We start from the raw sequence: 13,781 nt of genomic DNA, 5'->3' as shown, positions 1-13,781 counted from the left end.
AGCCCAAGACTGGTTGCCCACTGAAGCTAAGCAGGGTTGAGCCTGGTCAGTACCTGGATGGGAGACCTCCTGGGAAAACTAGGTTGCTGCTGGAAGAGGTGTTAGTGAGGCCAGCAGGGGGTGCTCACCCTGTGGTCTGAGTGGGCCCTAGCGCCCCAGTATAGTGACAGGGACACTATACTGTCAAAAAGCACTGTCCTTCGGATGAGACGTTAAACCGAGGTCTTGACTCTCTGTGGTCATTAAAAATCCCAGGATGTCTTTCGAAAAGAGTAGAGGTGTGACCTCGGCATCCAAATCTGCCCATTGGCCTCTGACCATCATGGCCTCCTAACCATCCCCATATACTGATTGGCTTCATCACTCTGTCTCCTCTCTACCAATGAGCTGGTGTGTGGTGGGCATTCTGGTGCACTATGGCTGCCGTCGCATCATCCAGGTGGATGTTGCACACTGGTGGTGGAGCTTTAAACTTCAGCTTTAACAGCTTTAAACTTCACCCAATTTAAGAAATTTTTCACTCTTTACACTCAGGAATTACCACATGATTATGTGATATATAATTAAAGTAAATATTCAATTATGGTGTTTTATGTTGAGCCGCTTAGTCACTACCAATAAGGCCTTGCTTTTGAATAGGAAAAAACTCAGGTATCTCTCTGTTGTAAACAGTTATTTCTCCCATAAATCCCTGCCACATCGCAGAGCTCAGGATGTAATAAATTCCAGGAAGCACATACCAAAACCGAAGCAAGAACCAAGAAAATTTCAGAAAAAAAAAAAAATTTGTAAACAGCACTGTGTGGATCTGTCTATTATTAGAGAGACTTCCTGCAGAGGCGTTTAGATGATTGTCTAGACTTGCCTGTGTGGACCTCCTGGACTGCCGTGCCTGTCTGGATCTGGCTTTCCTCTGAGACTCGGACTCTTCGTCACGCACAGGGGTGAGGTATGATCTACAGACACAACACAAAGAAACAAAATCCTCTCAGTTAAATGTCGTCACTCCGACAGCTGAAGCAACATGCACTTTTGTTGAGGCTCTTCAGGGCAGCTTTAATGAGAGTAAAAATAGGCTTTGGAGAATAAATAAGACAGTTCTTACTTTATTAGGAGCTGCAACATAATACATTGTTTAAACTGAATTTAAATGCTGACACGTAGAATCTAAATAAAAGACAAAAAACTGCCTACTGAAGAAAACATCTATTGTCTTCTGCTGCTCTTCTTTAAATTACCAAACCAGATGTCCTACCAAGGTACATTGAGTTTAAGCAAATTTTATGTTTTTGCAAGCAAATCAAGTATGTGTAAAAACGCACTCAGTGATAATATGTTACAGTGTGTGTGTGTGTGTGTGTGTACCTGCGTCTCTCTCGTCCGTCAGAGCCCAGCACAGTTCCAGTAGTGGAGGTGGTAGTGGTGGTGGCTGCAGTGTTGATTGTGGGGATGACCGTGGCCGACTCTTTTTCCTTCTCCTTTTCCGTACTCTCTTCTGCCCAATACCTGTTTTGCATCAACACAATTTACTAACAGATCCCAGTCCGAGTGTTTAGCTCGGATGTTCAGTTTGCTGTGTGTGTTGGTACCTGGACAGCAGGCTGCGATGTCCGGTGGGTGAGGTAACAGAGGAGGTGGAGGTCGTTGTTGTGGAGGTGGAGGAAGAAGTGGAACTTAAAGCATCATCCTGCTTCCTTCCAAACGATCCGCTACAGCAACACAGACAACAATCAAGAGACAAAACCAAAGATAAGAGGAGAGAAAGAACTTTCTCAAAAGAAGTACCACAGGAGAAAACAGGAAAGAGTTCCCTCATTCTGAAAACCTGAGCAAAGCAAAACAAAGCAAAGCGAAATAAAGCAAAACAAAAAAGAAACAAACCTGAAGCAGGTCCATAATGCACAAATGAAAAATAAAATGAAAAAATAAATATAAATAAAATAAAATAAAATAAAAAATTAGGGCTGGGCGATATAAAGAAATCTTTTTTTTATATATACTTCTGACAATGTTCTATATTTCATTTAAAGCACTGCTTTATTTGCATTTTTTATATATGCATGCTAGTCACTTGCTAATCATGCTAGTAGCATGCTAAACCTGCTAGCAACATGCTAGTAATGTGCTAATCATGCTAGCGACATGCTAGTAACTTGCTAATCATGCTAACGACAATCTAGTTACTTGCTAGTCATGCTAGCAACATGCTAATCATTTGCTAATCTTGCTAGCAACATGCTAGTAACATGCTAATCATGCTAGAAACATGCTAGAAACATGCTAGCGACATGCTAGTAAATGCTAATCATGCCAGCAATATGCTATTAACAGGCTAATCATGCTAAAACATGCTAATCATGCTATAAACATATTATCAACATCTTTCTAATCTATCTAAATTTTCAAACTTCAGGCTTTTACAACTGCTTTAAACTTTCAGGCTAGGCTTTCTCAAGCCAACCTAAAGTTTGTCTTGAACTTTTTTTATCTAGTTTTTATTTAATGCTTATTCATCTGACAAATGTTTAAATTAAAACAATACCCTGTAGACTTTATATTTGACAATATTTGATTGAATTTTCTCTTTAACTGAAAGCTAATTTTGCTATGGAAGCCCATTTCCACCACTGAATAAAAAAAGGTAATTGTGAATTTTCTCGCAATTCTGACTTTTTTTTTCTCATAATTTTGAGATATAAACTCGCAATTGCAAGTTATAAAGTCAGAATTGTGAGATATGAACTCGTAATTCTGAGAAATAAAGTCAGAATTGCGAGATATAAACTTTCAATTCCTACTTTAATAAGATGCAATTGTGAGTTATTAAGTCAGAATTGTGAGATATAAACTCGTAATTCTGAGAAATAGTCAAAATTGTGAGGTATAAACTCGCAATTCTGAGAACATATCAATCTTTTTCCCCCCTCAAAACTGGACTTTACAACTCGCAATTGTGAGTTTCTCTCTCATAATTCTGAGAAAAAATTCAGAATTTTTATCTCAGAAAAGTCAGAATTGCAAGATGTAAACTCGCAATTGGGAGAAAAAAAGTAAGAATTGCACGATAAAAGGTTGCAATGACCTTTTTTATTTTTTTTTATTCAGTGGCGGAATTAAACTGAATTGTCAAGTTAGTTGTGAAAAACATTTTAATATATCACCCAGCACTATATTCAGTCCATTCTAATGTATAGTAAAACTCTACACCCCATAAGCAAATAAATCCCCAGACAGCAAGAAGCTACGTGTGGGGAACACAAAGACACATGGAGGACATGGAGTGTGTGTGTGTGTTTGCTGGGCGGTGCTCGGGCAGGTACCTGCGGTGAATGCTGTAAGACTGGTAGTAGGAGGAAGGCTGCTGCCAGGCTTTAGAGTTGTTAGGTTCCAGGCTGGAGGCAGAGGAGGATTTGGCGGGCAGGTCGCAAGAGCTAGACGTGCGGCCTAACGCTAGCGTGTGAGACGTACTGCCGTGTGGGTGTGGCGGGGTGAAAGAGGTGAGTTAGCAGGGGGTGGACAAACATGAACACGCATAGACAAAACGTTACATATATGTCTGAAGCACTGACTGGCTTGTGTGGGGCTCAGTTTCTTAAGTCATATTTTGGGATATAAATAAATAAAAAATAAAAAAATCAATAATGTCACTGGACATAAAAATAGAAACTATAAGCATGCATTATAAAAATAATGATAAAACACTCCAGCATGCTTTTTGTGTTATCAGAGTATGAAACCAAACCAGGCGGCTCAAGTGCAGTCATGCAAATTCATCATTACACAATGACACGCAAACGCTCGGGTCATTTGGATGGTATGGGTTGCTTTCATCTTTCAGCCCAGAGTTTTCAAATTAGGAAAAATTTGAGGAAATGTTATTAAATGTCTATCAAATTTAGCATGTGAAGTCTAAATATTAATTACATATATGTATATTTAATAATTTAAAACATTTAATTAAAGTACTGTCACAATTCGATTTCTAAAGACTGGTCGAAGATCATGATATTAATTTTTCAGATTATATTTTGTTCTACTGACAGCTCGAGTGTGAAACTGTAATAAATAAACAAATCTGCATATAGTTTTGACTTAATAATACAGTATGACTTAAACTTACTATCATTCAAAAGATTGGGGTCGGTCAGATTTTTTTATGTTTTTGAAGTCTCTTATGCTCACCAAGGCTACATTTATTTGAGCAAAAATACAGTAACATTGTGAAATATTTTTACATTTTAAAATAACTGATGTCTATATTTTCTGTATTTTTAAAATGTAATGTATTCCTGTGATGCAAAGCTGAATTTTCAGCATCATTACTCCAGTCTTCAGTGTCACATGATCCTTCAAAAATCAGCCCAATATGCTGATTTGATCTTATTGACCCCAAATGACAGTGTTAATAAAGACATATTATAACATGTTATCTAATATCATAATTGCTTTTTCAATGTCTTTTTCAATTGACTATACACAATATAAACGCATGCATGAAAATACTGCTGCCTCTGTATTTTAGGAATTTATATTATATTTATATGCGTCTCACGCAAACTCAAGCCGACAGAAGCAGCTATAAACGCTTGTCAGCAAGATAAAAGTGCTAGAAGCATCTCAGAGAGCCGCAGGAAACAGCGACCGGCTTTCGCCCATCTCTTTGAAAGTCCTAGCCAGTAAAACCAATTTTGTTACTAGAATAAAAGCTAACCTGCGCTGATAGCTGGAGGTTCTGTTTTGCGAGGCAGTTCCGTCGTTGTTCTTCAGGTCTTCTTCCCAGCGTCTCCTGGTGTATGAGCCGCTACGTACCAGACTAGCAGCCGAATCCCTGAGAACCACATGCTACAAATAGTACCTCCGATTCCAGAGAACCATCTTTTACAATACTAAACTAACTCACTTCTACTGAACTGTCGTTCATAGCAGTTGGAGAAATACTAATAAAAGACATTTGAGAGCAGGGCCTAAAACTAACTTTTTGCCACACCTGCCAATGGCTGGTGACATGATAAAATTTACTGGCCAAATTTTTTTTTTACCGGCCATGAAACTCTTTTTGCAAAAACAGGCAGTTATTACTACTACAATAACTAAACATATTTGCAATGTTTTTGTCCTGCTGGTGCATTTTCCCTCAATTTGACCTATTAATTATAGCCATTCAAAATTACAGTATAATTGAAAGCCATTCTTTTTAACATTTAATAGGCTCTGAAATATATAACAACTTTTAATTTAAGTGATTTTAAAACAATCTTTTAAACTATATTATATATGCATAAACTATACAGATTAATCTTTATTCAAGCTATAAAAGTTAATCAGCGACTACAACAGTCCAAGGATTTATTTTTCTTTAAAATCAGCGCTGTCTCTTTAAAACCCGATGCATATGACGCGGATCTGACACGTATCCGATTTTCTCCCAACTCGTTACGGTCATTTAAGACTTTATAACTCACTTAAGACTACGTTTACAAGGTAACTCGCCAAAACCGCGCATTTTGACATAATTGTGTGTGTTTTCGTCAAGAGAGTCTAGCTGCAGCCTTGCACTTGCACTCTCAGACTTGCACTCCAGCCGAACGCGCAGCTTTTCAAACTATACTTCACTGCACCGTTTAGGCGGCGTAACCCCAGGTATGTGTCGCCACTCGCCACATTCTCTGGTTATGAAGAAAAAATAAGGGAAAAGTTAATCTTCCGAAATGAAGCAGCAAAATCTTCTCAGGTAAAAGTTATTAGAACCGTCGTGTCTAGGGACAAGCTGGTCATCACACTGCTCTGACCGTATCAGTCCGTTTGTATCCTATTATTCGATTCGCTCTGGTCGCTTATGACAGAATAGCTAATCACGATGATCTTGTCTTCGGAAAAGATTATTTTATTCGCTTATGTCAGAAACAGCGAATCTCTTTAAAAACTGGCTGTTGTTTTCACTTCATTGCATTGTTATAATTCGTAAAAGTTGTACCCGCCAACTGGCGACTGACACTGTTACATGGACTCGCCAACGCCGATTTTTACTCGCATTTGGCGCTTGGCGAGTGTTAATTTTAGGCCCTGTTTGAGAGTACACGGGACACTACCTAACCCCCTCTTTAGTAATATTCTTCTCACGTACAACATGAATGTGGTGCATAAGCCACAAAATCATGCTACACTTCAGCTTGTGATTCTCATACTGCAACACACAACATGGAGCAGCAAGAGGTGCTCTCACAAATGCACAAATAAGCATGTGTCTGTTCTTTACCTGTTTTCCTTCTCGTCGATGTCTGATGTGCTAACGTGTCTCCTCGGGATGGTTGGTGCAACATACGCCAGACGTGTCTTCTCCTTCTCCTGTGAAGAAGACATGTTGTTGTGGCTCAAGAATTGAATTTAAACTTCTCCTCCTTCCAATTAAACTGAATATTTCACCCCAAATTAAACAACTACATTCTAGTAGACCTTTTCCTTGTCCTTATTGTCCAGTGAGGATGAGAGGCGAGGAGAAGAGGCCGAGCGCATCACCCCGGCTGTGTCCTGCTCTTTCTGTGCCTCTTTAGTTGTGCTGATTTCTGCCAGCGCTCCGTAACTGCCGGTTTTCCGCAGGCCCAGTCGCCATGATGCAGGAGACTCATCCTTCCTCTCCTCCTCTTTAGGAGACACCTTCCCTGCAGGTGTGCTCACCTGAGGAGGACAAACAACAGATAAAGAAAGGGATGGGGGTGGAAAACAAAAGTTAGTTCGTTTTGGAAGTACATCAAGATTGTTCTATGCAATTTCCAATTAGGGCATGTCAACATCTGAGAAGCCCAAATTCCAACCGCATAATATTTTGATCACAAGAATATCTAGAGCACACACTTGTGCAGTGATGGAATTTACTAGACCACCGAGAGCACACATTGTAAATCAACATTGTTCATGTGTGCGGGAGAGAGAACGGGGAATTCAAATCAGCCTGACAGTTCAAAGCAGGGCATAAATATAGGAGCACTGGTCTGTAGGGCTGGGCAACCTTTTGATATTTTCAGAATTAAAAAAAATATAAGTAACAATATTTATGTACATGCTCTGAAAAGCTTGTTCTTCAGGAAACGTAATGGTCAAAACAAACAAAAAAACATAACTCTTTATTTTAAACTGCCAACAAAATAATATATAGTATGTTGTAAATATTCTTAAACACAAAACCATTTTAATAAAAATCAAGGTAATTTGCAATAAATATAAATATAAAAAAATACAATATTTTATAAATAAAAAATGTAAAATTACAAAAAAAATAGATAGAAATACTAAATAGTGGTAATAAAGTAAACAAATAAAATAAAAAATATATTTTTATACATTTAAAAATTATAAATATTTTAGGTAACACTTTAGAGAGCAATTCTTTCTATTAACTAGTTGCTAATTAGCATGAATATTACTAGCATATTGGCTGCTTATTAGTACTTATGAAGCACATAATAATACACAAAAATGTAATAACAACTACAATACTAACTGTTAATAAGCAGCTAATTAAAAGTTTGAAGGAAAAAACTGTTTATAGTGTGAATTGGTTCACAAACTAAACTGTGACCATATCTTGTAAATAAAACTGACAAACAAAATGCTTTAAAAATAAAAAGCTATTTTTAAAAATAAATAAATATTTTATAATAAATAAATACCTAGTTTAATCAACCAATCAACGGTCAAGTCTAATGCTGCTAAAACTCAAAAATAAACTTCAAGGGAAACACGTGGAGGCCATTTTGAACTATTTAGTGGTTTTCATTGCTTCAGAAAAGCAAACATGTATTACAATTGTTTACTTAAAAGAAAACTAGGCTTAAGATGAGTATACTCAATAACAACACAGATGACAAAACCAAACATGCCCAATTTCAATCAAGATGTTAGTTTTTGCTAACTCATCAGCATCCTGGTGACCTGTTAGGGTTTAGAGTCAACAGTCAATCAATTCACCTTTATCAAAGTACACACAACTTTGAAGTCACCATGTCATATTTAGTCCACCACATTCAGGTATAAAAATATAACAAATTATTTTCAACAGAAAACAGCACGTCATCACAGGCACAGCCGTGACTGACAGCGACAACACCATGCAGTGAGCCAGTGACAGGAAGAGGAAATGGTCTTAGATTAGGCAGTTATCCGATTGGTTAGAGACGTGGTCATGTGGGGGAACATATAGGGTGGGCGGGAATCACAATGCTGAACACACCGAGGCCTCACCATCGCTTTTTTGGGCACAAGTGAAATGCCAGTTTTGCGCAAGCCTTGACGCCACAACGCAGGACAGCCTGGCTCCCCCCCAGGCACAAGGGCAGTAATGTTATCAGACTAAAGCCATCCAAGACAACAGCAAAGATGAGTAGAGAGAGAAAAACAGATGATTGTGAAGAAAAGAAAAGCAAGAAAAGGGAGAACGAACCCCTGAATGAAATAAATCAAAAAGCAGCAGCAGCAGCAAAAGAAACAGATACTTGATGCACGTTTTTGTCTAAATTAAAAAAAATAATAATATATTAATTAGGTTTTTAAAGTTCATAATTTAATTATTAAAATGCTCGCTATTCATTTTTATTATAATTTATGCTTCAGATCAAGATCGGCTTGTGATGGCAGGAAAACATTACTACAAAAATGACTTCTTGAATGTTAAAAAAATACCTTCTCAAAACTCCGATTATGACACCGCATTGTTTGTTTGTGGGTACTGGGTAGGTTATGTAGAAACAATCAGTTATGACATAGTTTGGCCATGTTCTACCAGCTGAGCTACAGGAAGACCGAAACTACAGAAAGGACATCTCCTTGGAAATTCAATTCTTTGAATACATTATATATATATACCTTGAAGTGCAAATTAGAGATGCACCGATTGACCGGCCAGGGACCGGAATTAGCCAATTTTCCGCATGATCGGCCCGGATGTAGTCGGCGTGGAAGTTCTTCACTGTGAGTGAAGAAGACACAAAGTTCGCAACTTGTAATATGTGTAAGGCAAAAGTTAACTGTGGGAGAACCACAGGGCTCGATTAATGCTTCTCTGGGGCAAGTGAGAGAAAATTTTACTAGCCCGACTGGACAAGAAGCCTTATTCAAATGCCAATAACAAAAACAACTAGGGTAGCACTAAAACCTGGCCACCAAAAAATTTCGCACGAAAGTGATTCTTTTGATTTTATTGCATTCAATGTAAACGGCGACTTATAATGTATTGATGAAGACAGTAGTCACTTGCCTCGTTTGTGAATGGATCAGCTGTTTGAAACGAATCGGTTGAATGACTAAGTGACTCCCTCATTAAAACAGTCATTTGCCGCCACCTACTGGTGGTTTGCTTTCATATTTAAAAGTATCATTGTATTTTTCCCAACATTTCTTATTCAGGCATTTAAAAAATATTTAAAACATTAATCTTATAAAATTATTTATGCATTTGAAATTTTGCAGTGTAAATGCATTTATGGCACCTCAATTTCATCAAACAGTCTACATATAATGCCATTTCAGATGCAGCCTCTGTGTTTCCTGCAGTGGAAAGATGGAGTTTGTTCAATGATTTCTTCTGTTCCGGGTCAGTCTTTGCCACCATTCACAAGAGGGTCTAAGCAGGGTCAGAAAGCTCTCGGATTTCATCCAAAATATCTTAATTTGTGTTCCGAAGATGAACGAAGGTCTTACGAGTTTGGAACAACATGAGGGTGAGTAATTAATGGCACTTCATTTTTGGGTGAACTATCCCTTTAAGTACCACAGCTGAACCCCAGACTGCTTTTTCAAGCGGACTAGGGTAGAATTTGCTGTTGCGCACCCAAGTTTGGAAAAACCACTTAGATCAACCAAACTCTGATGGCAAACATCCAAACCTAAGGTTCTAGTGTTAAAGCACCCCTAGTCAACCCTAGTGCAAGTGGCCTTGACATTCATGGTAAAGTCAAGACATTGAGTAAACAGTATATCAATTCCATTATGGTGGTGGCAGGAGCCGTTTACCTCTTCAGTGGTTTCACAGATTGATTATTGTCCCCAGTAGTCGTAGTTTCTATTAAAGGAGACTTCTTAACATCCTTCTTTTCACTCAGAAGCTGAAACAAACACAGAACGCATCAAGACAAGGCTCAGAATTACATTTACAATTGAAGATCTGATGCCAGAAGTGAGAAATTACCAGATTCTGTTTCTTTTGCAGCTCTTCTAAATATCCCAAGATATCTTCATCAGCTACGTCAAACGCCGTCTGACCCTGAGAACCAAAACGCAACATTGTAAGGGTTCAACTCAAAGACTACACAGAAGCTAGCAGCACACAGACAGAACCATAAATCCCATACCACTTTATTGACAATGTCCATTTCACACAAATGCTCTACTAGTATCCGGCAGGCCTCTTCTTTGCCCCAGTGTGCAGCAGCGTGGAGCGGAGTCCAGCCATCGTAGTCTTTAATATTTACATCATACCCTGCTTGGATTAAAAGCCTGCAACCAGTCAGAGCGACAGAAATAGCATGATGAGATTAGACAAATCTGGGTTTCTTGGATTTTGGTGCCGCAATCTAAGCTTGGCCTCATTTGCCAAAGGTCTGGGATATTACGTGGACCAACGGGTTCATTTTTCCATTGCCTAGAAGGCAGGTTATACATGCCAACAGTTAGTCGTCACACATAAAAATACGCATTAGTTGAAGTTTTCTGAGATTCAACACAAAAAGAACAGTCTATCCGGTTACAATCCTCTTGTTTTAGTGCAGCGGCAAATGGAGCAGTTGTCACAGTCATTCAACTCTGACATCCACAACCGAAAGCACCATAAACTCCTAACTCCTGACACACGTCCTGAGCTGTGTTTGTTCAACAGCTCATGATAATCTACTGTAATTGAGACAGATAAACAGGTTACAAACTGTCTCGCCCTGTGTACAAGACCCTTGGGATACTGAAAGAGTTGAAAGGTGAGGTATGGGATGAACTAAGTTAAGCAATAAAGCCTCTACACCTGCAGTACCAGTTTAATTTGTTTCTACCTTCACTAGCTGCTAAATCTCACTTGCTGGCAAAAGAATAAAGACAAATATTATCCCAGGTGTCCGTTGAATCCTTTCTGGATGGAAAATGGCAAAATCTTTCTTTTGAAGGCAAGCAAACTTACTTTAAAACCTCAGCGTATCCCTTGGCTGCAGCGACGTGCAGTGCGGTCCCCCCAGACTTGGTGTGCCGGACGTCGTTGATATGACCGCTGTTAAGCCACTGTCGTGCATCCCTTAGCATGATCCGCTCCTCCTCTTTCCTGGCCGCCTCAATATCCACGCCTGAAGCAAGATGGAGGGAGGGACAGACGCTTTGGATTAGTACATATACTTAACCTGCTCAAACTGTAGGATATCCAAGACGACAAACTACACGCAAAGCAAAATATATGGCACTTTGGCGTGATAGATTTTTTTTTTTTATTGCGTTAAGAATGTTGAACAGCTCGTGCCATTATGTTTAAATCCAGCTGAGAAACCATAGAGGTCACCAAGTTGACTTCACTGTAACAAGGTAAACAGTTTCAGGAATGACTAGTGTGTCTAAATAGTGTCAAAGGTTAAGTTTGTGAGAAAAATTGTATGCCTATTAAAAACTTTAAATGACTGATCAATAACATTAAACTACAAAAATAAAATATCAAATACAAAAAACAAAATAAAAAGGTTTTATTGATTACTATCTGATAGACAGTGTCTGGAAGCTACCAGGAAGTTCACATTCTAGGGTTTACTTTGATATTATCACTTAACATTCAAGTGTGCATAAAAATATTCTATGCATACTTGAATTATTTTATTGTTCCGAAAACACAACATGTAAACTAGTCCACAATGGAGGACTGCCAAATGGGTCACTGTGCCTCTAGACTATATAACCTGACATTTACTAAGGCATGTAGAGACCTGACAGCATTAAGCTAAAACAGGAAACAACAATAGAAACTTTGGAGCATGTAACTTTGAAGTAAGCAACCATTTACCATGTGTCTAAATGCTTAGCAACATCTCCACTGAGTGCTAAACCAAAACAAGATCAATGCTCTATATATACAGAAATATAACTGACAGCTACTTGACCTTTCATTTTTGTCAGAATAATGAACCTAAAAGGAGCCATCTCAGATTACAAATGAGCAGCATGAGGATCATGCCACATCCCTTATATGGCTACAAGCCCGACTGAATGGCCGGCAGGTGCGGCTTCTGGGGGAAGTGAAGTGCGATGTGATTAAAGTGACAGATTTTGATCAGTTTAGTTGAAGAGATGGGGGCCCATATTTGACGAAAGAGCTGGAAGTAAGCCAGAAAAAGATGGGGCCACGGGACAGAAATCTGTAGGAATTCCTGTGCAAATTCCATGACAGAGCTGTTGTGTGTTGCAAGAAAATTCCTATCGTGGGAAGAAATTGGAAGAGGTAAGAATATGCTTCATCAAGTGAAGCCTGAATATCATAGTCTTTAAGAGGTTAGGAATAGGGTTACAGCTGGTCTCCAAATACAAATCCAGTTTCCTTATAATCGAATAATCAGAATTCATGGTATTACCATGTATGCACTGATATTAAAATTCTGGTTGATACCGATAAGCTGATAATTGTATTCATGCTATGGACGACAACCACTAAATCATTGATATTAAAGATAATGCAAAACATAAAACTGCTCAATTTAAAACTTGAATTGAATTTAGGCATTACAACATGGTACACTATGAAAGATGGATATTCATATTAAGATCTGCTAAGAATTACATTTAATAACCAATAAATAACCAATATGAACAAACAAACAAAACAACAAACCAACAAAGCAAATAAAATTTAAAAAAGAAACAAAAAAAGAAACAAAACTAATTAAAAATAAATCCAAACCAAACCGAAAACAAACCAAAAAAAAAAAAAAAAACAAGAAACATAACAAAAACCATAAAAGCGAATAAATGAAAAAAATAAAACAATATCGGATGAAAACGCATCCTTAGGTTAGGTTCTACATTTAGATCTAAACAGCACTGTGTCTCAGCTGAACAACAGTTTTTAAGCAATAACAGGAGCCTTAAAGTTTGTTTACGAGCACAGTGATTTGCAAAAGCCATTCACTTTCAAAGAGAGTTGTTGAATTCTAAGGGCATGTCAAGTGGCCAGCGTAAATGCAACATTAGAGTCTCTCGGCACACATTCGGTCACAATGCCACACCTGGTCCCGAACTACACCATTACTGCCATTCGTGTCTTCTCTGCTTACGAACATTAGTCCTTTATTTGCCGGTGCAAACCAGAGCACCAGCACTTCTCATCAACCCAGGACAAAAGGCAGAGGATATACAGTCGACGGGCTCTCGGGACGCAGATTGTTCAAAATGGTGAACACGTAGCAATGTCACCAGTGGCTCTGCTGATTCAACATGGCCAACTGTGGGGGGGGAAAACAGCTTTGCTTTGTCTTTCCTTCTTAATAGGTTTGAGTGCATTGTGTAACAGACAGCTGATGAGCATAATGGCTCTTTTCTCTCGTCTGAAAGACTGAGGCTGCACGTAACGAGTAAAAACAGGTAGAACAAAAGTGCACTGAGTGCCAGGAGAATATGCAGCCTCTATAAAAAGAGACAAACTGACCTCCGCAAGAGGACTAAACAACAACCAATAGCAGTGGATAGGAGCTTGGGTTTACAACTAAAACATTCACTTTAAGTCAATTCAGTAAAGCCCTGATATATTTGAAGTAGGGATGTTCATTTTAACC

The 13,781-nt window shown here is 38.5% G+C and overlaps 1 protein-coding gene across 1 annotated transcript in view; it reads right to left on the bottom strand.

The window, feature by feature from the left end:
* LOC107755884 (protein phosphatase 1 regulatory subunit 12A-like) overlaps window positions 1–13,781 on the bottom strand; it is a 91,594-nt gene that overhangs the window by 17,899 nt on the left and 59,914 nt on the right. The window contains exons 4-16 of the mRNA XM_016572844.1: window positions 11,159–11,318; window positions 10,344–10,488; window positions 10,181–10,255; window positions 10,006–10,097; window positions 8,777–8,801; window positions 8,239–8,346; window positions 6,454–6,675; window positions 6,257–6,345; window positions 4,712–4,828; window positions 3,321–3,467; window positions 1,590–1,709; window positions 1,366–1,506; window positions 866–956 (exon numbers count right to left, since the gene is read on the bottom strand). Of these exons, the coding sequence (XP_016428330.1) occupies window positions 866–956; window positions 1,366–1,506; window positions 1,590–1,709; window positions 3,321–3,467; window positions 4,712–4,828; window positions 6,257–6,345; window positions 6,454–6,675; window positions 8,239–8,346; window positions 8,777–8,801; window positions 10,006–10,097; window positions 10,181–10,255; window positions 10,344–10,488; window positions 11,159–11,318 (1,532 nt within the window). The remainder of the gene's footprint in view (window positions 1–865; window positions 957–1,365; window positions 1,507–1,589; window positions 1,710–3,320; window positions 3,468–4,711; window positions 4,829–6,256; window positions 6,346–6,453; window positions 6,676–8,238; window positions 8,347–8,776; window positions 8,802–10,005; window positions 10,098–10,180; window positions 10,256–10,343; window positions 10,489–11,158; window positions 11,319–13,781) is intronic.

This window comes from Sinocyclocheilus rhinocerous, unplaced genomic scaffold (assembly GCF_001515625.1).
Source record: "Sinocyclocheilus rhinocerous isolate Xijiao unplaced genomic scaffold, SAMN03320098_v1.1 scaffold412, whole genome shotgun sequence".
Taxonomy (NCBI): Eukaryota; Metazoa; Chordata; class Actinopteri; order Cypriniformes; family Cyprinidae; genus Sinocyclocheilus; species Sinocyclocheilus rhinocerous.
This window is presented reverse-complemented; position numbering and strand designations above follow the sequence as displayed.